Genomic DNA, 26,449 nt, shown 5'->3' with positions numbered 1-26,449 from the left:
GTCACTCTCAAGTTAGCAGGAGTCCAGGTAACGATGGAATTGGACACAGGATCAGCCCTAACAGTCATAAACCGACGGGACTACGAGCGGCTATTCTCACACATACCCTTGAGAGACACAAAAATTATTTTGAAGACGTACACGGGGCAAAAAGTCTACCCCAAAGGAAAAATAAGGGTGACCGTTATATAACGGTAAGGAAACACCAAAACTAGACCAGTATGTATTGCAAGATGGAGGACCACCATTACTGGGAGGTGAATGGATCCGGAAAATACAACTGGATTGGCATTCCATACAGGCACTGACTGTGGCTGACAAAAAGGATGACGACGTCACACCTGGGCGACTGTCAAAGATCCTAACTGACGCAAAAGAAGTGTTCCAGCAAGGACTCGGAACACTAAAAGGCATGACAGCGACGATTAAAATTGAAGAAAACGCAAGCCCAAAATTTTTTAAGGCCAGTACCTTATCGCATAAGTACCTTATGCGATCCGCCCAGCCGTCGAAGCAGAGCTGGAGAGTCTGGAACGTTCAGGTGTACTGTCCAAGGTAGACTGGAGCGAGTGGGCTACACCCATTGTCCCTGTGATGAAAAAGTCGTTGAGCAGCACACCTGGGGAACCAAGGAAGGTTCGCATCTGTGGGGACTTTAAGGTAACAGTGAACCCGGTCCTTCACACCGTACAATATCCACTTCCGCGGATTGAAGATATTTTCGCCTCGCTATCTGGAGGGAAACGCTTCACTAAGATTGATCTGGCCCAGGCGTATCTGCAAATGGAGGTAGAAGAAGCATCAAAAAAATACCTCACAATCAACACCCATAAAGGTCTCTACCAATACAACCGCCTGGTATTCGGGGTAGCATCAGCTCCTGCTATTTGGGAGAGGGCAATGGAACAAGTCCTGCAAGGGGTCCCAGGGACCCAGTGTTATTTATTTGGACGACATCCTGGTCACGGGCGAAAATGACAGTGATCACCTTGCCAACCTGGAGCAGGTGCTCACTAGATTGCAGGAATATGGGCTCCGAGCTAACCGCCCCAAATGCGAGTTTTTTAGAAAACAGATCTCGTATTGTGGCCACGTTATTGATAAAGAGGGGTTACATAAGTCCCCAGAGAAGATTGAGGCAGTAGTCAAGGCTCCAGCACCGGAAAATGTGTCACAACTGAGGTCGTTCCTCGGGCTGGTAAACTACTACCATAAGTTCTTGCCAAATTTGTCTACAATACTACACCCACTGAACACCCTACTGCAAACTGGGGTGCCATGGAAGTGGAGTGACGAATGTAGACGAGCTTTCCAGAAGAGCAAAACACTAATCACATCGAAAGAGGTATTGGCCCATTACAACCCGGCATTACCAATTCGGTTGGCATGTGATGCGTCACCCTACGGCATTGGTGCGGTGCTGTCGCACAAATTCTCGGACGGCTCAGAGAGGCCAATAGCCTTTGCGTCACGATCACTAACCTCAGCCAAGCGTAACTACGCCCAGATTGACAGGGAGGCCCTCAGCCTAGTGTGGGGAGTGAAAAAGTTCAATCACTATCTGCACGGGCAGAAATTCACCTTGCTGACTGATCACCAGCCTCTTGTCTCCATTTTTAATCCGAAGAAGGGCGTTCCGGTGATGACTGCGCAACGACTACAAAGATGGTCACTTTTTCTAAGGACGCACCACCATGAGATTGAATATAAGGGCACGAAACAGCATGGAAATGCTGATGGGCTATCACGCCTGCCACTGCCTACTGCGGAGGAAGCACCAGCAGTGGATCCTGTCGAAATATTCCATTCGACTATAGTTGAATACCTACCAGTAACTAACGCTTGTATCGAAAAGGAAACCCGAAATGACCCGACACTGTCTCGGGTATATGATTTGATGGTGAAGGGATGGCCAGCACATGGCGACTCACTGTTGCCAGCATTCTCGACAAGGAGAGAACAGCTGTCAGTGTGCTGGGGGACCTTGGTGTGTGGATCCCGAGTGGTAATGCCACCCAAGTTAAGGGATAGAGTGCTCAATGAGCTTCATGAGGGTCATCTGGGAGGGGTAAAAATGAAAAGCCTAGCCAGGGCTTATGTGTGGTGGCCGGGAATCGATAAACAAATCAAGGACCTGACCAAGAGCTGCTCAGGATGCCAGAAAGTCCAAAATGCACCACCACAGGCCCCTCTACACCCATGGGAGTGGCCCTCATCTCCATGGCAACGGGTGCATATTGATTTTGCTGGTCCATTCATGGACTCAATGTTTTTAATAGCCGTGGATGCGCACTCGAAATGGCCTGAGGTCATCAAAATGTCCTCCACCACCACGGAGAAAACTATTGCAGTCCTACGGACCATTTTTGCCAGGAATGGCTTGCCAGAACAGATTTGCTCCGACAACGGACCACAGTTTGTGTCCGAAGAGTTCCAGAGGTTCTTGAAAAAGAATGGGGTAAGGCATTACACATCCGCCCTGTATCATCCAGCCACAAATAGATTGGCTGAGAGGTTCGTACAAACCTTTAAGAAGGCAATAAAGGCTATGTACAATGACAACATTCCGCTGCAGCACAAGGTCGACAATTTCCTGTTCGCCTACCGGAATGCGACACATGCAGTCACCAACCAGGCCCCAGCCATGATGTTCTTTAACCGAAGGTTAAGATCTCGCCTGGATTTTCTCAGACCAAACGTACGAAGAGATGTTGAGAGTAAGCAATTCCAGCACATCCATGAGAAGCCAACAAGGAGCTTCAATGTCGGGCAACCAGTCTTGGCCCGCGACTACCGAACAGAAAAATGGCAGCCAGGAACGATATGCACACGGCAGGGCCCACTAATGTACACAGTGGACGTTGGGGAGAGCATCGTGAGACGCCATGCTGACCAGATCCTAGAGTCACAGGAACAAGTCAATCCCATGCTTCGCCCATACGTACCTGGTGATGAACCCGACGTACAGGTCGCATCTACCCCAGAAACAGTAGCATCGGAAGCTGATGAACCAACCGACGACAGGGGGCCAGAATCGCCTCCGCACCAAGAGCAAGACACTCGGGAAAGGCGCTATCCAGAAAGGATCAGGAAGCCTCCCCAAAGACTGAATATATAAATAGACTATTTTCAGCTAATGTTGCATGTTAAAAGTGTTAATTGTAATTAGTTTGATATTTAATTGTTAAATGAGTGTTATGGTACTGTTAATCTAAAAGGGGAGGAATTGTAATGTATATACCTTTAAGGGGGGAACTATGTTTTACAGCTCATGTATACTGCAGTACCGGCAGTGACCACACCTGTATATAGCACTGAGTAGTAATCTGTACAGATCAGTTGCAGTGTGAGCCACGTTGAGTAAACACCTGTTGTACCGTTCTCCGCAGTCTGTGTCTTATTATACACGGACGCAACAGAATGTACTCTAGGTGAGGGACTTCAACGTGCACCACCAACAGTGGCTCAGTAGTACCACCACTGACCGAGCTGGGCAAGTCCTGAAAGACACAGCTGTCAGACTTTGTCTGCGTCAGGTGATGAGGGAACCAACGCAAAGACGTAACCTCATTGACCTCATCCTCACAGCTGCTCATGATAGCATTGGCAGAAGTGACCATCGCACAGTCTCGTCTCCACTGAGGGCAACCTCCATTGTGCAGTGTGGCACCATCACTGTGCTAAGTGGGGTAGATTAAGAACAGATCTACCAGCCCAAAACTCAGCATCCATGAGGGCTGAGGGCCAGCAGCAGCAGAGTTTTAACCACATGACCCAGCACATTCATTACTCCATGATCACCATCAAGCCAGGTTACCAACCCTTACGGAGAGTGTATAAAAGCATGCCAGGATACCAAAAGCGACAGGCTATAGACAGAGCTAAGGAGTCTCAACTATTCGCAGTATTTATTAATGACTTGGATAACACAATAGAGAGCCATATATCCAAGTTTGCTGGTGACACAAAAAATAGTGGTATAGTAAATAGTGTAGATGGGAGCATAAAATGACAAAGACATTGATAGATTAAGTGAGTGGGCAAAACTGTGGCAGATGGATTTCAACGCAGGTAAGCATGAGGTCATCTATTTTGGACCAAATAAGGTTAGATCCGAGTATTATTTAAATGGTGAAAGACTAGGAACAGTGGAGATCGAAAGAGATTTAGGGGTCCATGTACACAGATCATTAAATGGAGTGGTCAGGTGCAAAAAAAAAAAATCAAAAAGGATCATAGGATGTTAGCCTTTATAACTAGAGGGCTAGACTATAAAGGGGAGGAAGTTTTGCTACAGCTATACAAAGCCCTGGTTAGACCACATCTGGAGCACTGTGTACAGTTCTGGACACCGCACCTTAGAAAGGATATATTGGCCTTGGAAGGAGAGCAGCGCAGATTCACCAGAATGTTACTAGGGCTTCAAGGGTTAGATTATGAGAGATTACTAGGCTTGTATTCCCTGGAATATAGAATAATAAGGGGTGATTTGATTGAGATTTTTAGGATTTTGGAAGGAATCGATAGGGTAGATAGAGAGAAACCTTTTCTGTGGATGTGAGAGTCTAGGACAAGGGGAAATAACCTTAAAACCAGAGCCAGGTCATTCAGGAGAGAAGGTAGGAAACACTTCTTCATTCAAAGGGTGGTAGAAGTGTGGAACTCTCTCCCAGAAAAAGCACTAGATGCTGGCTCAATTAACAATTTTAAATCTGAGATCGATATATTTTTGCTAGACAAGGGTATAAAAGGATATGAAGCCAAGGAGGGTGGATGAAGTTAAGATACAGATCAGCCATGATCTCATTAAATGGCAGAACAGGCTCGCGAAGCCGAACGGTCTACTTCTGTTCCTTTGTCCCCACCGTCATAGATACCAGTGTCCAGCCAATTCGGTTCACTTCACATAACATTAAGAAGCGGCTGAGTGCACTGGACACAACAAAGGCTATGGATCCCGATAGCACACTGCTGAAGACCTGTGCATTAGAGCTATCCATTCCCCTAGCCAAGCTGTTCCAGTACAGCTACAACATTGACACCTATCCAACAATGTGGATTGCCCAGGTATGTCCTATCCACAAAAAATGGAACCAATCTAACCAAGCCAACTACCGCCATATCAGCCTTCTCCCAATGATCAGTAAAGTGATGGACAAAGTCATTAATAGTGCCATCAAGCAACACCTACTCACCAATAACCTGCTCACTGATGCTCAGTTCAGTTTTCACCAGAACTTCTCTGCTCCGGAACTCACCACAGCCTTGCTAAGAACATAAGAAGTAGGAGCAGGCCATACGGCCCCTCGGGCCTGCTCCACCATTCAATAGGATCATGGCTGATCCGAATCTAGACTCACGTCCACTTCCCTGCCCTCTCCCCGTAACCCCGAATTCCCTTATCTGCTAGGAAACTGTCTATCTCCATTTTAAATTTATTTAATGTTGCAGCTTCCGCAGCTCTCTGGGGTAGCAAATTCCATAGATTTACTACCCTCTGAGTGAAGAAGTTTCTCCTCATCTCAGTTTTGAAAGGGCAGCCCCTTATTCTTAGATTATGTCCCCTAGTTCTAGTCTCACCCATCAGTGGAAACATCCTCACCGCATCCACCCGATCAAGCCCCCTCACAATCTTATATGTTTCGATAAGATCGCCTCTCATTCTTCTGAACTCCAATGAGTAGAGTCCCAACAGTAGATTTTGACGCAACAACTGAATGTCAGAGGAAAGGCAAGAGTAGCTGCCATCGACATACTGGCAGCATTTGACCAAGTATGGCACCAATGTATCCCAGCAAAACTTAAGTCAATGGGGGTCAAACAGAAAAGCCTCCAATGGCTGGAGTTAAACCTGATGCAAAGGAAGGTGGTCGCAGTTGTTGGAGGCTAATCATCATAGCCCCACAACATAACTGCAGGAGTTCCTCAGGGAAGCATCCTTGGCCCAACTATCTTAAGCAACTTCATTAATGACTTTCCCACATCATAAAGTCAGGAATGAGGCTGTTTACTGATGATTCTCCAACCCTTCTCCTCCGTTGTCCAGCTGAATGGGACTGTCCTCGCCTGGTTCCATTCTTTTCCATTCAGTTCTCCCGTCCCCCCAAGGACGTATCCTTGGCCCCCTCCAATTTCTCATCTACATGCTGCCCCTTGGCAGCATCATCCAAAGACATGACATCAGGTTCCATATTTATGGCGACAACACCCAGCTCTACCCTTCCACTATCTTGGTGTTGTCAGCAATGTTTCCTTTAAGCTGCACGGCCACACAGTGCTCTGGAGCTCCTGCGCAACTGACTCACCGGCTTTAAAATGGGAAAAACCGTGCATGCACGGTATTTTGAAGGGGCCACGCAGCCCTTTAAAGGGGCCACGCACCCAAAAAATTTAAAGGGAACATGACTTGTCCGACATCCAGTTCTGGCTGAGTGCAATTTCCTCCCAATTAAACACGAGGAAGACTGAAGCCATTGTCTTCGCCCCGCTCCCCCACACACCAACAAACTCCATTCCCTAGCTACCGATTCCATCCGCTTCCCTGGCTACTGTCTCCGGCTGAACCACACTATTCGCAACTTCAGCATCCTATTTAAACATGAGCTGAGCTTCCGAGCCCATATCCTCTCCATCACCAAGACCGCCTACTTCCACCTTTAACCGCAAGTCTCCGCCCCTGCTCAACCCACCTGCTCCTGAAACCCTCATCTATGCTTTCTTCACCTCTAGACCAGACTATTCCAATACTCTCCTAGTCGGCCTCCCAACCACCACAATCTATAAACTTAAGCTCATCCAAAATTCTACAGCCCGTATCCTAACTCGCACCAATCCTGCCCGCCCATCACCCCTGTTCTCACTGACCTTCACTGACTCTTGGTCCACCAATGACTCAAATTTATAGTTCTCATCCTCGTGTTCAAATCACTCCATGGTCTCGCCCCTCCCTATTTCTGCAATCTCCTCCAGTGCTACAACCCTCCAAGAACTCCGCATTCTTCCAACTCTGGCCTCTTATACATCCCCCACTCCCTTCACCCCAACATTGTCAGCCATGCCTTCAGCCATCTCAGCCTCAAGCTCTGGAATTCCCTCCCTAAACCTCTCTGCCTCTCCAGCTCTCTCATCCTTTAAGATCCCCCTTAAAACTTACTTCTTTTACCAAATTTTTTGTCACCCTTACTAATATCTCCTTCTTTGACTTTGTCAATTTTTATCTGATTAAGCACCTGTAAAGCATCTTGAGACATTTTCCCATGTTAAAGGCACTATATAAATGCAAGCTGTTGTTGATTCTACAGTCTTCAGCTCTAATCACAACAGTCAACCTACAACAGGACCGGACAACATCGAGACTTGGGTTGACAAGTAGCAAATAACATTCATGCTATACAAGTGCCAGGTAATGATCAACTAGAACAAGAGAAAGCCCAGCCACCTCTCCTTGGTCTTCATCACAGAGACCCCATCATCAACATCCTGGGGGTCATTAATGATCAGAAGCTGAACTGGACCAGCCATATCATCATCATGGCTACAAGAGCAAAATAGAGGCAGGGTACTCTGACAAGCGGCTCACCTCATAACCCCTCAAAGCCTCTCCATCATCTACAAGGCTCAAGTCAGGAGTGTGATGGAATACTCACTACTCACCTGGATTGGTGTAACCGCAGTAACATTTAAGTTCAACAGCATCTAGGACAGAGCAGTTCACTTGATTAGTGGCCCTGCCACTGGACTCTATATACAACCCTTCCACCACTGGCACACTGGGTGCAGTATGTGCAGGATGCACTGCAGAAACCCACCAAGGTTACTTCAACAGCACCTCCCTCCTCTGCAACTTCTACTACAAAGAAGAACAAGAGCAGAAATGTTGTGGGAACACCGTCCGTTACCGCCAAAATTTCCTCCAAGTCACACACCATCCTGGCTTTGACATACATTGCCATTCCTTCATCGCTGCTAGGTCAGAATCCTGGAATTCCCCATTTATCACCACGACAACTGCAGTGGTTGAAGAAGACCCACCACCACCACCTTAGGGCAACCAGGGATAGGCAATAAATGCCAGTTTGCCAGCTTCACCCACATCCCGAGAACTCAAGAGGTGAGGTGAGAGTGACTGCCCTTGACATCAAGGCAGCATTTGATCGAGTGTGGCATCAAGGAGCCCTAGCAAAACTGAAGTCAATGGGAATCAAGGGGAAAACTCTCCATTGGTTGGAATCATACCTAGCACAAAGGAAGTTGGCTGTGGTGGTTGGAGGTCATTCATCTCAATCACATGACATCACTGCAGGAGTTCCTCAGGGCAGTGTCCTAGGCCCAACCATCTTCAGCTGTTTCATCAATGACCTTCCCTCCATCATAAGGTCAGAAGTGGGGATGTTCGCTGATGATTGCACACTGTTCAGCACCATTCGAGACTCGTCAGATACTGATGCAGTCCGTGTCCATATGCAGCAAGACCTGGACAACATTCAGACTTGGGCTGACAAGTGGCAAGTAACATTTGCACCACACAAGTGCCAGGCAATGACCATCTCCAACATGCGAGACTCTAACCGTCTCCCCTTGACATTCAATGGCATTACCATCGCTGAATCCCCCACTATCAACATCCTGGGGGTTACCATTGATCAGAAACTGAACTGGACCAGCCATATAAATACTGTGGCTACAAGAGCAGGCCAGAGGCTGGGAATTCTGCAGCGAGTGTCTCACCTCCTGACTCCCCAAAGCCTTTCCACCATCTACAAGGCACAAGTCAGGAGTGTGATGGAATACTCTCCACTTGCCTGGATGAGTGCAGCTCCAACAACACTCAAGAAGCTCGACACCATTCAGGATAAAGCAGCCCGCTTGATTGGCACTCCATCCACCACCTTCAACATTCACTCCCTCCACCACCGGCGCACTGTGGCTGCAGTGTGTACCATCTACAAGATGCACTGCAGCAACTCGCCAAAGCTCCTTCAACAGCACCTTCCAAACCCGTGACCTCTACCACTTAGAAGGACAAGGGCAGCAGACGCATGGGAACATCACCACCTACAAGTTCCCCTCCAAGCCACACACCATCCTGACTGGGACCTGTATTGCCGTTCCTTCACTGTCGCTGGGCCAAAATCCTGGAACTCCCTTCCTAACAGCATTGTGGGTGTACCTACACCATATGGACTGCAGCGGTTCAAGGCGGCGGCTCACCACCATCTTCTCAAGGGCAATTAGGGATGGGCACTAAATGCAGGCCTAGCCAGCGATGCCCACATCCCATCAATGAATTAAAAAAAAAAAAAATTTTAAAAAGTGGAACACCAATATTTGGGAATTAACCACCATGCCCCATTATTCTCCAGGAAGGGCTCCTCTATTATGGCAGATAATTAATTTTTCACAGTTATTAGCTTACATTGGTACATACTGAACTATCCTACCAAAATCTTTGGTCATTGGAGAGTAAAGGATATATTACTTTGCTTTACTGTATATAAATATAACAGCTGAAGAACACAGCATTAAGTATAGCAAAGATATAAATGAGCTTTAAATCAAAATTATCATTTTAAAATAGTGTTAGAAAGCACTATTTTGATTATGTAAAAAACCCAGTCTTAGCCTCTATTACTTTTTTGGAAGGAAGATTGTGAATAGTTCAGAATTTAAGTAACCCAGTACAAGGCAGTTTTTCATACAACTGGAAAATATTCACTTCCATTCCTATATAGCCAAACTAAAATGACAATAATGAACTCAGAGGAGCATTCATCAACAAGTGCTGAGGAATGACTCCCACACCAAAACTAACATACCCATTTGTAAAAGCCAGCCAGTTTTAGACTCTGCCCAATTTTTTTTCCCGTTGACTTCAATAGAAAAGAAAAAAAATCGGGGGCGGTGGGGGGGTTGGTGGTGGGGGGTGTAAAATGGGCTTCCGGTTCGCTATTGCCCGTTTTGCACTACCACCCAAAATGAATTTCACCCCCAATGTTTTCAGCTACAGTTTTCTGTCCCTGCATAATATAAGTCATTACATCATTCATGCAGCAGAAATATTTCCCCTCCTTAGAAAGGGTTATATTCTGTAAGCTCTTAGGAAAATATTGTACTCAAAGGGTTTTGTAAAGAAAATAAGATTTTCATGGATTTTAATTAAAAACCTCTGTCAATAAGTACATTGTACCATTATCCGCTATACTCGTTACCAACAAACACCAACTCTAGTAATTGGCCTATTTATTTGACCAACTTTGGGCTTATGCCACAATTCATACATGGTTTATAGATCATTCTAATGAATGCGCTTGTGTGAGTACGCAAAATGTGATATTTCCACATTTTAATAACTGTGTGAAAATAATTGTTCCAGCTTACCTTTCCTTCTTTTAGCGATAATCCTAAATTTATGCCCTCTAGTTACCAATTCAACAACCAGTGGAAACAATCTCACTTGCTTTAGTAAAATAAAATCTACATAATCCTTTTCATGCCCTTCAACTCATGTGGTTTGCAATCGTTTCACCCATAAATAAAATAAGCTTATGCTAAAGAAGAGAAGAAAATCATTGACAACATAAAACACAAAGCTGAATGAGGAATGAGATACGCTTGAATTTAACTGCGAACCTTGTGACGGCTCAATGAACTACCTCATGCATGTACTTTCCATCAAAGCAAAGGAAGTGCAAAAATGGATTAAGGAAAGCAGAAACAAATGGGTGCAAGGGACTCAAAGAAAATAACTAGATCAAGGTTGGTAAAATTGTGGTTGGATTGTCGTTATACAAAAATTAGCACGGACAGAAATATAAAAAAAGATTGTAACTATTTCCATACTAGAATTTTAATTCAAACCGTTTAATACACACATATTTAAGTAACAAAATCTCTTCAATTCTCTTTTTAGATCTTTCATCTTTACTCATTGCAGACCTAGAGAAGATTTTAGAATTTCACTATTACTGTTGGGATCAACAGGACAGGAGGGGGGAGAAAGCAACCAATACCGAACACCAGGATACTAGGCTAAGGTAAAAAAACACTTGCAATTTAAAGATCTACTTGAAAATCACAAAGATCTTTGAGCAGCTCCTGCTCATGGAGTAGGGTCACACTCTTGATCAAAACCACTTTGTTGCAGATGTTGAAAAGGCAGCATAGAGTCAGAGAAATGACAGCACAGAATGAGGCTGTTGTGCCTGTGCACTTCAACTGGCGCTGTCTACTCTACTCCCAGTATCTTTTTATACTCTTCCTTTCCAAATATTTATCCAAGTCCCTTTTAAATGTTGTTATAGTCTCTGCCTCAATCGCCACTTGTGGGTTAAATTTTCCACATTTTAATAAATGTATGAAAATAATTCTTCCAGCTTCCCTTTAATTCTTTTAGTGATAATCCTAAATTTACGCCCTCTCGTTACCAATTCAATGGGGGCAAACAATCTAATATTGCCCTCTCAAAACTTTTCATAAGTTTGAATATCTCTATTAGATTTCCTCCCTTGTATTTCTCTGTCCGAGAGATAAAAACACCAAATTTTCAAGCTGATAACTTCTCATTCCAGGTATTATTTTAGTGAATGTGCCCTTTCCATTTCAACATAGTCTGAGCCTTGGAAGCAAAAAGGTTTTGGTAGGACTAGATTACTTTCAGTGAAGACCAACATGTGTCATGGGATGGAGGAAAAGCTGGGCAGAGGCTTTGCAGTTTTGCATGGGGAGGGATGAAAAGAAAACTTTGAAAACAAGTTATCTCAGTACACTGTGTCATACTTGCCAGTGGCCAGGTAAAGAGTACCTCAGGTATAGATCTGGGAGAAGTAAGTTACCTGCACATCCTCTCAGCCAAGCAATGATGTGTGATATGGGGAAGAAAATTAATTGTTAAAAAGATGCTGGAACCAATAAGGGCTGAGTTAAAAGAGACAGATCTTTAGCATATGTCTATCAGCAATTGGTGAAGATGATGCAAACTAAGGTGCAAAGAAGTGAAAATTAACTTTGTATCATTGGAGAAGTATAGTCACTGCAACTCAGGGAGATACTTATTCTAAACAAAACAGCTTTTATGTGAAATAACTGAAGAAAAAATCTATACATCTACCAAGCTTTTATTCCTCTTCCCAATTTTTTACATTCATTTCTCTCCTGAAGGCAGTGACACCTTGCTGGGGTGTCGCCCCATGGATACTAGTTTCCCTCTCTTATCTCACTCAAGTGGCCATGATTTACATGCAAGCCCGGACAGTGAATGCCACGTTTATGGTTATATTTAGGTAAATGGGACTGTTTAAAATGTTACTATGTTGAAACTGGACACTTCCCACTACAAACATGTAGATTAGGCACCCGTGTGGCAGATACCAGTCAGAGCACTGTGAGAATATCAAGCAGTCTGGACACCCTTGCTGGTCTCCTCTCACAACACGACCCTATAGAGGGAGGGATGGGCTAATGCAAGAACTCACACCACCATTGGTCCACAGTTGTACAGAACAAGTAACCCAACCCAAACATATGTGTGGAGGGTCTAGGATAGATCTTGTGCTTACTTGTTCGACTGTGCTGCCTTACCCGACGCTCCCTCAGACCTGAAGCATGATGCATTACTGTATGAATATGCACAATTAAATTGTCAATGTCCCATCCTGTAAATGTCATTAAAAAAATATATGCCGGTACCATATTTATGTGAAAACCAGTAAACAACGTTTTTCTTTAAAAAAAATGTTTCTGAAAATTTAGAATACATGGACCATTATTTTTTTTAATGTTTACCGGTTTTCCTGTTTCAACATGTAATCTGTTTGTTTATACTGTTTAGTTCCCTGAAATAAAATGTGTGTGTGGGGGGGGGGGGGGGGGGGGGATCTGACTGTAAATAAATCCATATTCTATTTAAATTATTTGTTGGCGAGCAAATACACAAAAAAACAAAGCCCACTTACCCATTCCAGTACCAGCTGGTGCTATTTCACGGGAAAAGAGTTCCAGGGCTTTCTTCTGCATGTGGTGAACCGCCAACCAAATAACAGCTTCACGGGGACTCTGTACAACCAAACCACAGCATTTTAGCAACAACGGGCACTTCTATATTAACAATTAAACAGTCATATGAGATGAGTAAAAAGCAACATCTGGATTTCTTTAAAATTTCACTCAGTTCTGCAGGCCAATGTCATTAATAAGGAAAATGTGTGCAAGTATGATAGTTTGAAAAACAGGAAATATTTGGCTATAGCTTAAAAATAGCATCATAAAAGTGCGATTTGTAAAAGGGACAAATGTGTAACAAATCTTTTAATGTATTGCAACACGGGGAAGAAAGGCTTAAATTACCGACATTTGCCATCACGTGGATGGCTGCACACTCAATTATGTCAAAGGTCAAACTGGTAAAAATATGCAGGGGCACAACTGCAAAAATTTAGACACGATGATCCCTACACCCAAAGTGCTCATTATGATTTATAAAGTAATTTCACTTACATCTGTCCTCTTTACAGCTTGACCTCCATAGGTTTCTTCAGATCCCAGAATCTGTACATTGACCGATCTGAAGTCATCCAGGCCAATCTGCTTAAACATGCGTCGCATCCTTCAAGGATCAACAAAAGGACAAAAAAATTGGTTTAGAATCACTAACATTTTGCTAACTTGCAAAAGTGTTTTATTTTTAAATAGGGTAACTTTTGTTGCTTAAAAATAGTAATGGGTAAAAATGGTAATGATGAAAGCACGTGTACATTGATAGAAGTAAGATGAATTATCTGCTGCAATAAGGCTGTTCAGATTTCCAGTTCATGTTATTGGTTATAACCTACTCTTACAAGTTTCATCCTTAACATCTGCATCTTTTTCCAATATTATTTATTTTCTAGTTTTTCTTTTATTTTGTTTGTTTTAGATCTTTTCAGTTTTCAGTTACATTTTCCTCAAGAACTGCTCACCATCAGACAATCTCCTTCACAGGAAAGAGAAACCACTGGGCTGTGGATCATTCCACAAAAGCCACCAGTAATCAGCTGATGAAAGCTAAACTGCTTTTCTGGGGAAGTTATGTCACAAGTTTTTCTTTCTCTTTTTTTCCAACACACTTTTGTCAGCAAAATAACAGGCTGCAGGCCTCCAACAATGTCATCCTCTGTAGCCAGGTGCACAATAGCTTGCTGGAAGCGACTGGCTTTCCTCCTGACCATCCCTTGGTGATGATTGTGCTTGAGCACTACACCACATGATCTATGACTGCACAGCAGAGATCGGAAACCCTTCATAGAGGACTGTGAACTGTGGCAAAACCCACAATCTATCACTACACTGACATTATACAAAGTCCAATGAGCTGCACCACCACATTGCCCTGCCACACAATCTTAGCTGTAATGGAGGAAGCATTCATAAATCTCAAATTACTCAAACTAAAGAAGTTCAGAAAATAGGTTAACATGAATATGTTGGAGATGCTATCTCCTCTCAAAAGATGTATGCATTTGGAATTGATTTTAGCTTGGCATTAATAATATGCCGATCGGCACATTTCACTTATTGGCAGTTAGAAACACAACAGTTTATAAAACACATTAAAGGCACTTTTTAAAAACTTCACTATTTGGGGGGGGGGGGGGGGGGGGAAGAGGGTGAAGGGGAGGTGGAGGCAGTGGGAGCAGTGGAGGCAGAAGAGGGGGAAAGGGAGGAGAGGGTTGCATAAGGAAATAAATGGGGGGGGAGGAAAAGGATGAGAAGAGGGTAGGGGAAGAGAGAATGGGGGGGGGGGGAGGGGGGAAAAGGAGAGAGAATCCACAGCCAGGAATAAAAACAATCTAGGTTACTCCCTTGGATCTGCTTGTTTCAAGTAAAATAGCTGATCTCTGCAGGGAAGAGGGAAAAAACATTTCCAACAAAGTCTACAAGGTAGAAAGTTTTTGTTCCCCAAAACAATTTTTATTTAATTAGACAGGGAATATACTTTTAATATACCATCCCCACTCCAGTGCAGGCACAATGGGCTGAGTGGCCCCTTTCTGTGCTGAAATTTCTATGATTCTACGTGCAAGATAATTTTATTCTTTCTAATAAGCATACCTCTTTAAAATACTCTCTGCTGTCCTTCTTCCCTTCTCCACAGACCGGGATCCTCCCACTGGGCAAACAGCTGTGGCTCGGTACCCATCTAAATATGTAGCACAAACCTAAATACCAAGAAGTATGGAATAAAATTATGTCTCAGGAGTAAAGTCTGATGTCAGTTGTTCACATATTGTGTAAAAAAAAAGCATCAATTTTATTCAAGAATGCTCTACATCATTTAAATCCAGTTTAGGGGGTTGGGGTGGGGGGTGGGGTGAGGGATGGTGGAGAGGAAGGAAAGAGACGGAACATAACAAGAGGCAAAAGTGCACAGAATATTCGGTTGGTGTGGCTGTGGATAGATGCAGAAGAAAACTTACTGAGATGATACCATGGATAAGAGGCTTTAGTTACGAAGAGAGACGATGGAAACTCAGAGGGCTGGATTTTCCTAAGCCCCTGGAGTCGGGTTGGAGGCGTGCGGGCGATAAAAATCGGAGATCCGGGGGTCCCGACCCCATCCCGCCTCCAACCCGCCTCCATGTCAATTTCATAGGAGTCGGGTTGCCGACAAGTGCTGGAACCCGACTCCCAGAGGCGGGAAGGGATTAAAGGCAATTAAACTGCCTGTTAACAGGTAGTTAACAGGTAGTTTTTTGCCTATTCGCGATTTTTATTGCTGGTTTGTGGGCTTCCCGACAGCTCCAAACCACGAAAAGTTTTCGAGGCGGGACGTGGGTCTGAGGTCTTGGAGGGGTCGAGATGCCCAGTGTTCAGGTGAGTGAGGGGTGCAGGAGTGCAAAGGTAAGTGTTTTGCAAGTGTTTAAAGTGTTTAAATAAGTTTAACTTACTTTTACTTACCTTTACAGGAGTCCTGCATTCCGGTGTCGGGAGTCGGCTGCAAGAACCACAGAAGCTCCGATTTAAAAAAAAAAATCAGCTTCTTGGTTTCTGCAGCAAAATGATTTTAAAGTTATCCTGAGAAAGGACTGAGGCTGAATTAGCAGTTTTTCAGTGCTTGACAGCTTCAAACAGCTGTTAACCACTGATATTTCATCTGCCAAAAGCTTTTGACAGATGAAATGTCAATCTCTGACGTCACCTGTTGCCGGGTGGCCCTTAATTGGCCTGCTGAGCCCACAGGGCGGGCTCAACAAGGTCAATCAGAGGAAAATCCAGTGGGTTGGCCACATCTCCATGGAGGCGGGACAACAAGCCCGAATGTGGGTTTCCCATCTCCAACCCGCCCCCGTAGCAAAATCCAGCCCAGACTCTTTTCATGAGAACAAAGAAGGTTAAGAAGAGATGTAATCGAGTTATTCAAAATGATATGAGGTTTTGACAAAATAAGTCAGGAAAAAATATCTACTGGTCAGTGAGTCAGTAACCAGAGGGAAAAAATTTAAGGCCATCACCAAAGAGTGGAGAGTGGGCTCAGGAGATATTTAAAAAAATGTAACACACTTTCACTCTTGGTGTAAATAAGAAATTACTTTCTTCTAGTTTGAATCTTTGACTCCTTATCCTACTCTCACTGTTTGACTTAAAATAATATTCACCTTTTCCGTTCCCATAACAATCTTATATACTTATATAAGATCACCTCTCAGACACCTGGGGCAGGATTTTCATTGGGCCTTGGAGTCGGGATTGGAGGCGTGTGGGGGGTTAAAATCCCGAAATCAGGGGTCCCGACCCCATCCCGCACCCAACCCGCCTCCATGCTAGTTTCAAAGGAGGCGGGTACCCGCCCCGCACTGGGACCCGCCTACCCGAGGCGGGAAGGGATTAGTGCCAATTAACTGCCTGTTAACAGGTAGTTAACAGGCAGTTTTTAGCCTAATCCCTATTTTTAATGCTGAAGTGTGGGATTCCCGACGGCTCCAAACCACGCCAAGTTTGCGAGGCGGGCCGTCGGGTTGAAGGACTTGGAGGGATCGAGATGTCGGTGTTCAGGTGAGTGATGTGTGCAAAGGTAAGTGTGTTTGGTGTGTCTAAAGTGTTTAAAGAAGTTTAAATTACCTTTTCTTACCTTTTCAGCCTTCCTTCCTTTAGGTCTCGGGAGTCCCTCAGCTCACCAGCACAGAAAGCAGAATGGCTGCGAACTGTCAAAAGTGACAGCCTTCAGCCTTCTGTGCAGGAGAGATTTCTAACTGAGTCTGTGGAGAAGAACTCAGGTTAGAAGTAAGACTGTCAGTGTTTGACAGCTTCAAACAGCTGTGAAACGCTGATATTTCATCTGTCAAAACCTCTTGACAGATGAAATTTCAGTCGGGCTCAACAAGGTCAATCAAGTTAAAATCGCGTGGATTGGCCACATCTCGATGGAGGCGGGACTACAACCCCAAAAGTTGTAGTCCCGCCTCCAACCCGACTCCTGAATGAAAATCCAGCCCCTGCTTTCCATGATGAAAAGCCCAATTTTCTCGGCAACCAGGACTAGAAGCAGTATTGAAGGTGCAGTCTCACCAGAGCACTATACAGTTCGGTCACAACTGCCTCCGACTTGCATTCTACTGCTTTCCCCATGTTGCTCAATGATTTATTGGCTTTGTTGACTGTAACTCTGAACTTGTTGTACATGTTGAACATCAAGTCTACTCAGACTTCGAGGTCTCTTTTGGTTCATCCTTGTCTACTGCAACACGATTCATGGAGTACGTGTATTGCTTATTTTTCCTTCTGATTATCCTGTACTTTACACTTGTCTGCATTAAATTTTACCTTTTATTTTTCTGTCCACTTACGTATTTTATTCAACTCGTTCTGTGGTTTCTGAGCTGCCTCCTTTGATTCCACTGTTCCTCCTAGTTTGGTATCATCTACAAATTTGAACAGTTTCAAGCCTATTTACATCTTTTAGGGTTTTCACCACTTCACAAATTGCCTTCTTAATGTTGTAGTACTGATAGAATTTTTTTACTGTTGTGTTTAGTCCCTGCAACTATGCTTTTTTCTAGGTTCATTTTTGCTCCTCCAATCACTCTTTGGTGTGTTTCTGCTTTTTCTTATATTCATCCCAATGAACCCCCTTCCCCTTCCTCCCTGCACGATTTGTAGAGGTTATTTTTCCTCTTTATCTCAATTTTAATTTGTTTGTTAATCCATTTAAGCTCTTGTTTCTTTAGTCTGTGTTTGCTGGTTTTAGGAATGTAAATACCACAGGCTCAGCAATATACCTTTAAAGGCGTTCCACTTGTTTTCTACCGAAGTGTTGTTAAACAACCTACCCCGATCCATTTTCCTTTGTTGTTCCCCCATTATTTTGAGTAAGGGATATGGAGAAAGGGCAGAAGAATGAGACAAAGTATATAACTTTTCAAAGAGCCGGCACTTGCACAACGGGTCAAATGACTTCTTTCTGTGTTGCAAAGTTTCAACGATTCTATGATTAGATATCTCAAAGTTGCAGCTCATTAATTCTATCAGAGGGATCAATGCTCATTCTCACCATATGTGATCATGTAAATCAATAGAATGTTATACTACCTTAACTTATTTCCTAATTTATGTACACTTTATGGGCATGTTTAAAGTTTACTGAAATCGGTTTCTGAAATGTCAGTTTGGCTCAGCTGGTAGCACTTTCCCACCAAGTCAGAAGGTGTGGATTTGGGCTCACTCCAAGACTTCAGCATATAACCTAGGCTGACATTCCAGTGCAGTAATTAGACAGTACTGCATTGTTGGAGATATTGGCCGGACTTTACTGGGGTGGTAGTGGGTGCGATTGGTGATGGGACAGGTGGGAAAGTTGTTATTTTTAACTGGGTCGGGCACCCGCTGTCATCTCGCTCCCACGCACCTTTCCCCCAGGCGCCTCTGTCATCGCGGAGCCAACCCGACTGGCAGCGGCAGGCAACCCAATTGAGCTGATTATCAGGTAGTTTACAGGCACTTTAGAGTCTTTTTTCACTTAGTTTTTAAATTTCCCTGCATGGCCACGGGATTCACGCAGCTCGGGAACCATGTCTGTCAACCTGAGGCGGGAGTTCCGTGGACATTGCTCCAGCTGATTATTTGACAGCATGAAATGTACAGTAAAAGCTCCCACCTGAGAAATGATCACTTTCCTCAGGCAGAAGCTGTTGCTCAGTCCATTTCCAGCACAGATTCTGCAGGCTGCAAGAGTTTCCAGCAAAGTCTCCATCCAGTGTCACCTCATTGGAAGAAATCTCCCACCATTGACAGAATGCTTCTGTCATCTGTACTTCACCTGCCATCTATTCCAGCACCATGGGTGCCGTTTATACTGTCTCATCTTGGTCCTCAGAATCGGACCATGATCAGCCCCAACACCAGCAGCACCAACAACACCAACCTTCTCCGCAATCACCTGATGCTGCACAGGACACAGGGCATCAGCACCTGAGCACATTGCTGCCTGGGAGGCCAGGGATGGCCTCATCATGGCCAGATTTAGTTAACTTTACACTGTACACCCATATGGCTGCCACATGATGCGCCAGGTTGGCACCACCCCACACCAACACAATAAAGCATCCCTACAATGCCCAAGCCATTCCTTTCACACTCTTCACCATTGCAGGGAGTACCATTATGTCTCACCATTCACTCACTAAGCCACTTCCAAAGGTGCACACAAATCTGTCCAAGACCGGAAAGTGTTGAAAATAAAGATTATGTTTGACACCACATTAATAGAAACTTTATATAAACATTGGATAAAACACCCAAGTGGCTACCCTTGTGTGTTGTTAGTTGGTATGATTGCACAAGGATGAGGATGAGTGTGAGGGGTGGCTAGTGAGATGGTGAAGTGATAATGTAGATAGGGAGAGAGGGATGCGTGGAGGTGCAAGGTATGTTGGTGTGAGTAAAGATGTGCAGGAGTAGGGGAGGGAAGGCAGAGTGATGGGGATGTGATGAGAGGCACAGTAGGATGCAGCTGAGTGAGGCTTTGTACTAACATTTCCTGATCTAATGATATCATTGAAACATTTGCAGCACTGCACCCAGGTCCTCCTGACCACATCCCTGCTTGTGACCTCTCTGCAATCTGCAACCAGGCAATACGCATATGGAGGGAGTCATTGGAGAACCTGGGTGCAGCCCTCTGCCTCTGTGCAGTCATTGTCAGTGTTTGCAACACTCCAATGCTGTAGTGCACTGACAGCACTGTTAGATTAAACTTCAAATCTAATGTGGCCATGGTCCCTTTAAAGATCCCGACTGAAAATGCGTCATGAATGACGTCACCAGACCCGCTCGATCTTATTGGGCCGGGTAATGCGCTGGGCAGGCCTAATAGACCCCATTAAGGTAAGTTCATTTTCAACAGCGAGATGGAGCCAGCAGCGGGGTCGCGACCTGCCACGGACACTGCCCGCGCTGGACAAGGCCAGGTAGGCAAAATTCCGGCCATTATCTTTCAGATGACAAAATAAACCCAGATCCCATCTGTGCCTGTTCAGGTGAATGCTAAAGATCCCATTCCACTAGCTGAAGAGCTGAGAGTTTTCCGTGTGTCCTAGCCAATATTCCTCACTCAACCAACATTACATAAAACAGATGGATTGGTTATTCATCTCATTGTTGTTTGTGGGGCCTTGTCGTGTACAAAGTGGCTGCCACATTTATCCAAATAATAACAGTAATTGTATAATGGCCCAGAAATTCGGGTCTCCACGGGTGAGTGCGCACGTGGTACTCACCCGTAAACCCAATGGAAGTGCCGGTTTCGTGCATGCACTGCGCATGTGTGAGAAACCGGCACTTCCGTTCCCCTGAAAGAAGGAGTCAAGAGGTGGAATGCGTGCGCAGGGGAGGCAGCGCGTGCGCATTGAACTTACGTTTTTTTTGCAGGTTTTCCCGGGAGGGTAAGTCTCCAGAAGTTAGACATGTAAAAAGCAGACACAAGGCCTGCTTTTTACAAGGTAAGTGGTGAATTAATTAAAATTAAAACATTTTTTCCACAGGTTTATTATTTTTAAATACTTTAAAGGTAAGTTTATTTTTAGCCCCGTTAGAAAATAAAATTATTTTTTCAAAAATTTAAATTATTGTTTAAAATAGTTATTTCATGTAATTTATAGTTTATTTTAAGAATGTGATTTTTTTTACATTTATTTGAAGATTTAGTGATGTTTTGGGGCTTATAGCATTTATAGGTTTGACAGGTGTCAAACTTATGAATGAAGCATTCCCTGCTACCATTGGCTCTCCATGGCCCACGTGATCCCAGGGGACGCATCGAACTAACTGCGCCCCGGGATACGCAAGCACTGCGCGCCGGCAGTTGGAGGAGGCCCAGGATCGCAATTCCACGGGGGCCCACAGCTCAACGGCCGGCGTGCAAGCTAAGTGCAGGTCGGAGGCTTGCACCCGCGGGAAGCCCCCGACCCGAATTTCTGGGCCATCGTAATTCATTCTACGCACAACACTTTCGGGCATTTAATCATGCTTCACACATACTACATAATCCTACTCATAATGCATCATCCTCCACATGATGAATCGTCATCAACCTCATATTGCATCATCCTCCACATAATGCATAATCATTCTCCACACAATGTCAGAAACCATCTGATTTATATTATACAACAACAAAACTGACAACTTAGTAAATGCCATTCATTTTACTTAATAGTTGCAAACATTTCCTTCCACAGCACCTTGTAATTGTTAGATGGAGGCAATCCCTTTGCTCCCTGAACACGCACCGCTCCACCTTCTATATCTGCAAAAAAAGAGCAAAAACAGTCTGCTTTAGTTTTGGCACACCATCATAGGAAAACAATTTGAATGGATCTTTTCATACTTTTTAATAAATTCCTTTATAATGGTCCGGATTTTGCATTAATAATAATGGTGATGGCTGTCAGTGCTCACCATTACTATGGAGTAAATCGGACAGCAATTTCCAGAGACCACACACGCGCAGTTAAACGCGGGAATCCAGAAGTTACGATCCAAGTTAGCCTGCTCCTCCACACGCTGCGCTATAACAGAACTCCACCAATAGACTCGGCATTGAAACAGAAACAATGGCGTGAAGTTGCGGTAGTTACTCACTAGTTACTCATTAACACGCCAAAAAAAATTCGGGCTGGTGCATTCAGGAGCAAGTGAATTTTTAACGGTGCAATAAGTGATAATTATTGCCAAACAACCTCTCTGGGCCTGAAAATTTAAGTTTAGAAGCGTGGAGTCTCATTCCTTCAGAAGTTAATTAGTGTTGGAGATTTAAAAAAGAAATAAAATATTTCTTTTTACTTTTTCTGTCTGTCTCTTTTAGACTCTGCATGGCTCAGTGAAGATTCTTCAATCTGATTGGTTGAAGAGCCACGCTGTTGCTATCCCTGCTCACACACGCCATAAATCCCCTGTAGAGGGCGCTGCGCTGGATCAAACTCCTGATTAGAGCAAGTCTCTGCTCAAAAGCCCATGTGACCTTTGTCGGCATTGTCAGCGTAGTGAACGGTGAGCACCCTTCCTTCGCCACTGACCGCAAAATCCGGGCAAATATGTTTGCACATATAAAAAGGTCTGTTAGCTTACAGAATCTAGGAAGCTTTTTTGTCAGTAGGGTGTAAAACAAAAAGCTAAAAAATATAAATTTCCTCAAGAGATGGTCAATATGAAAGTCTGTAATGAATGCAATGCTTCCTTTAAATCACCAGGCAAATTTAAATTTCACAAAACAATTAATAAACCTATAAGAGGGGAAAAAAAAATCACAATCTAGGAATTATTGCAAACACTGGTGTACCTAAGGCTACGATTACAGGAAACTTTCTTTTATCCGGCACGGATGGGGCCGACGTGGTGCCGGTTCATCAAAAATTCCGGATAACCGAACGCTATAGTAAAAGATAGGGAGAGCTGACAGCTCCGTATAAAGCAACAAACCCTGTTGCTTAGCAACAACTGTAGAACAATGAACACAAGTTTCAAGCGTCTCTGTAGCTTAGCAACAGCTGCAGCCACACCCTTGCACAGCACAGATGGAAGAAGGCAAATAAATATGAAGTAAAACCTACTCCTGAATTTTGCCGGTTAACCTACATTTCCGGTTATTTAGGTGCTGGTAAATCGAAAGTTTCCTGTATACTATACCTACTGATCTGAACTCAGGAACTACAGTATCAACTTGTAGTACCTTGTTAATGCTGCTTGGGTGCTTGCATAATGTGCAGAACTCCACTGCCAGCTTGTCAATTTTAAATGTGTTGTGAATACAGATAGAAGCGTTACATTCTCAATACATTTAAATCAGCTCTGGGTAACGTTATAAAGAGTCCAAGTGTCCAACAGACCAGTGAGTACCTTTAGACTTGGCTTGAAACACCACTGAAGTTGTACTCCATGCAGTGTCAGGTTAAACCAGTGCAAAGCCCCACCACTGGAAGGACTTTACAACGTTTGCCTTTACTGTACTCTGGAGTCAGATCAGAACCAGATGCCTGAGACATGTTGCCAATTTTGCATTGATGTGCACCTAAAGCTGCTTTTCATCTATGTGAAAGTCAAGGTGTAACCGTATTGTGATTAGAATGATGAAGACCAATATTCAGAGTTTCTGACATAATATAACTCTTTTGCTCCTAAGTCCTTTCATGGGCATGGTTTTGCACAAGGTGATTCATCTATCTATCACAGTCTTAAAGTACCAGCATTCTGCTACCAGTTGATGTTTACAGTTATAAAAACGTTAATTTTGTCACTGGTTTCAGAGAATAAAATTGTTCTAAACTATATATGCTGGATGCTTACTATAGTATTCAAACTGAAACTTTACAGTGTTGTAAGATTCGCGAAATTTTCATTAAATAATCACGTAGGAAATTAGGGTTAATAAAACAGCTTTATTAACCAAAAGAAGCTTATACAGAGAAACCTTTGATAAAAGGGCACACAAAATGGCCGCCAGACCTCGTGACCAGCTTCTGGGACCATTTGAATTTCTGTTACTGCAAGCCAGACAGGCTCGTGGATGGAGGGCATTAAAAGCCCGCGAAAACCAGTTTCGGGAAGCCGAAACTCATGGAACTGAGCATACATATTGATTAGATTATAAGTACAGGACAGATTTGGGTGGCAGGATGAGACCCATCATCAAATGGGCGGACAATTGAACGAACACTTCAACCCATTACACTGTACAAAGAGAAGCCGTTTAACAGCCATCCAGGGCAATCTCCAGACCGATCAATATACAAACCAAGTTACGGTAACAAAGCAAAGACATTATCGGCCCAGGAAGGCCAGTTAAGCTATCACCAACTCCCGTTATGAAGACAAAACACCCCTGCAGAGAGTTCTGCCCGCCAAAATTATTACAAAGACAGGACTATGCTTTGGCGGGAGATAAGAATGTTCCAAAAAGTATAACTGGGGATTGAGTAAAAGTCCATCGGTACTTCAGTTCGGTGCTACGGGTACTTCGGTTCGGTGCTACGGGTACTTCGGTTCGCTTCTACTTCTACTTCTTCGGTTCGTGGTTCGGAAAACGGTCGAGGCCCGGCCACGACGAGAAGACGAGGAGAAGAATTCGGCTTGGAAGCCAGCTCGGCCAGACAAGGCCCGGCCACGACGAGAAGACGACGAGGGAGGCCCGGGTACTTTTGTCGGGAGATCATCGATGACCCAGGCCGGAGAAGACAACACTCAGGTCCCGGAGCCCAGGATCCAGTTCTTCAACATCACATCGGTAACGGATTCATCCGTGTGCATCCAGTTCTTAAAAATCACATCGGTAATGGATTCATCCGTGTGCATCCAGTTCTTAAAAATCACATCGGTAACGGATTCATCCGTGGCGAGCGCTCACCAAGGCTGTACTGGCTGCCTACGTCGCAGGAGAACCAAGAGGAAAACAAGCTGCGCCAGAAGCTTCCAAACCCACGTGACGACGGAAAGCTGTGTCGAAAGGCTGCAAAGCCTTTTTCGCAATTCTTAAAGTGGTGAGCATGATCCCGAGTCCATCAAATCGAAACTTAGTTAGGTTTAGGGGAGGGGGTTGAGGGTAATTGTAATGTGTTACCCCTTTTTACGATGTGCCGTGTGTTCCCCATTTCTATAGAGTTACGTTTATAGATGTGTGCATGCTTGTAGTTGCTTTAATCTGTGCATATGACATGTATTTTATAATGCTGCAAACTGTTCAATAAAGGCATCCATTTCGTGCTATTCGACCTGGTCTATTGAGTTTTCTCTGCACTACAGCTCCCTGCACCTAAGTCCAAGGTCTAGAACCGTAGGGGCGAGTGGGTCGAACCACTCACGGGTAATTATTGCAAGAAGCCTGGCAGGAGACCAGAGCAAGCAAGAGAAACCCCCTACAGTGTTGATAGTTCACAATGAGCATCAATGTTTTCCCAACTGATAGCAAATTCTGTTTCATTCTGAGTGCCAAATCTTTTCTTAAAAAAAAAAGCTTCTGCATTTTTTCCCACTAGTTATATTAACAACATCTAAATAAAAAAGTTCATGCAGAAGTTCAGGAAGAGTTTAAATACTATGAACTTGGTGATTAAGGAGTTGAAGGTTCATTTGTAGTTCAGATCCTAAACAGACTTCACCTGGCATGGGTAAAAACTGGAACATGTAGCTCTTATCGTGCTGCTTGTTAGCGTTAATTATCCCCAACAGCTTGTTGCATCTAAAATAACTACTGGTCATAGATTAGGCCTTGTTAACCACAGGAAGTGTGATTAAGATTCTACTCTCTTACTATTAACGTTAAAGTTGTTTTGATATTAGTGGATCTCCCATGACATTGCTCATGCGGAGGAGGGGGTGGTAAAAGGGCTGGGAAGGGTCAGGGTGACAAAGGTGACTGAAAAGGCAGTAGGAGACTAGGAAGAACTGGGGTCCAGGTGGAGGGGCAAGCCATTGACCCTGCAGTTCTATTCTGCACCGAATTGGCCTGCTCCCAGGTTCCCAATCCTCAGCCGTGAACATTGTAATTTTTTTTTAATTGAGTGGAAGCGGGGCCTGGGAGTGAGGTAGAAGGCGGGGTGCCTCACGGAGTTGGGATAAGGGCTGGAGGAGCAGGCCAGAGACCAGGCATGCAGTCAGTGAAGGAACAGGGCTAGAAGCTGAAGAGGTCAAAAAGTGAGGAGCTGGTAACTGGTGGGAGCCTTGTAACTACAGTGACAGAGAAGTGTTTACATTGGAAATTCTCATTATATTTACATAGGCAGTTCCAATTATAAATGTTGACATAAAAGCATTATGTAAATTTTGATAGCAGGAAGTTGGACAGGAAGTACTCGCCTGCACAAGACTTTTAATAATATATGTAGATGCTATTTTGATTTTTCTCCTCAGTTAATATCTCCCCAGGGCAGGAGTTAACATCTCCTTCGTTTCTTTCCTAGGGGGAATGCTGCTAGCATCACTATAATTAGGT

At 44.1% G+C, this 26,449-nt stretch overlaps 1 protein-coding gene across 6 annotated transcripts in view; it reads right to left on the bottom strand.

Moving 5' to 3' along the window:
* The window catches only part of LOC147122869 (uncharacterized), a 278,977-nt gene that overhangs the window by 112,245 nt on the left and 140,283 nt on the right, over positions 1–26,449 (bottom strand). For all 6 annotated transcript variants that reach the window (XM_085961537.1, XM_085961547.1, XM_085961528.1 and 3 more), the window contains 4 exons: positions 21,708–21,772; positions 15,085–15,191; positions 13,492–13,600; positions 12,951–13,050 (listed from right to left, as the gene is read on the bottom strand). In XM_085961537.1, coding sequence (XP_085817663.1) covers positions 12,951–13,050; positions 13,492–13,600; positions 15,085–15,191; positions 21,708–21,772 — 381 coding nt within the window. The remainder of the gene's footprint in view (positions 1–12,950; positions 13,051–13,491; positions 13,601–15,084; positions 15,192–21,707; positions 21,773–26,449) is intronic.

The sequence above is a fragment of the Somniosus microcephalus genome, chromosome 2, assembly GCF_052327205.1.
Source record: "Somniosus microcephalus isolate GS21.2 chromosome 2, FLI_Smic_1.0, whole genome shotgun sequence".
In the NCBI taxonomy this organism is placed as follows: domain Eukaryota; kingdom Metazoa; phylum Chordata; class Chondrichthyes; order Squaliformes; family Somniosidae; genus Somniosus; species Somniosus microcephalus.
Note: the sequence above shows the minus strand (reverse complement) of the source record. Positions and strands in the feature narration are given on the sequence as shown.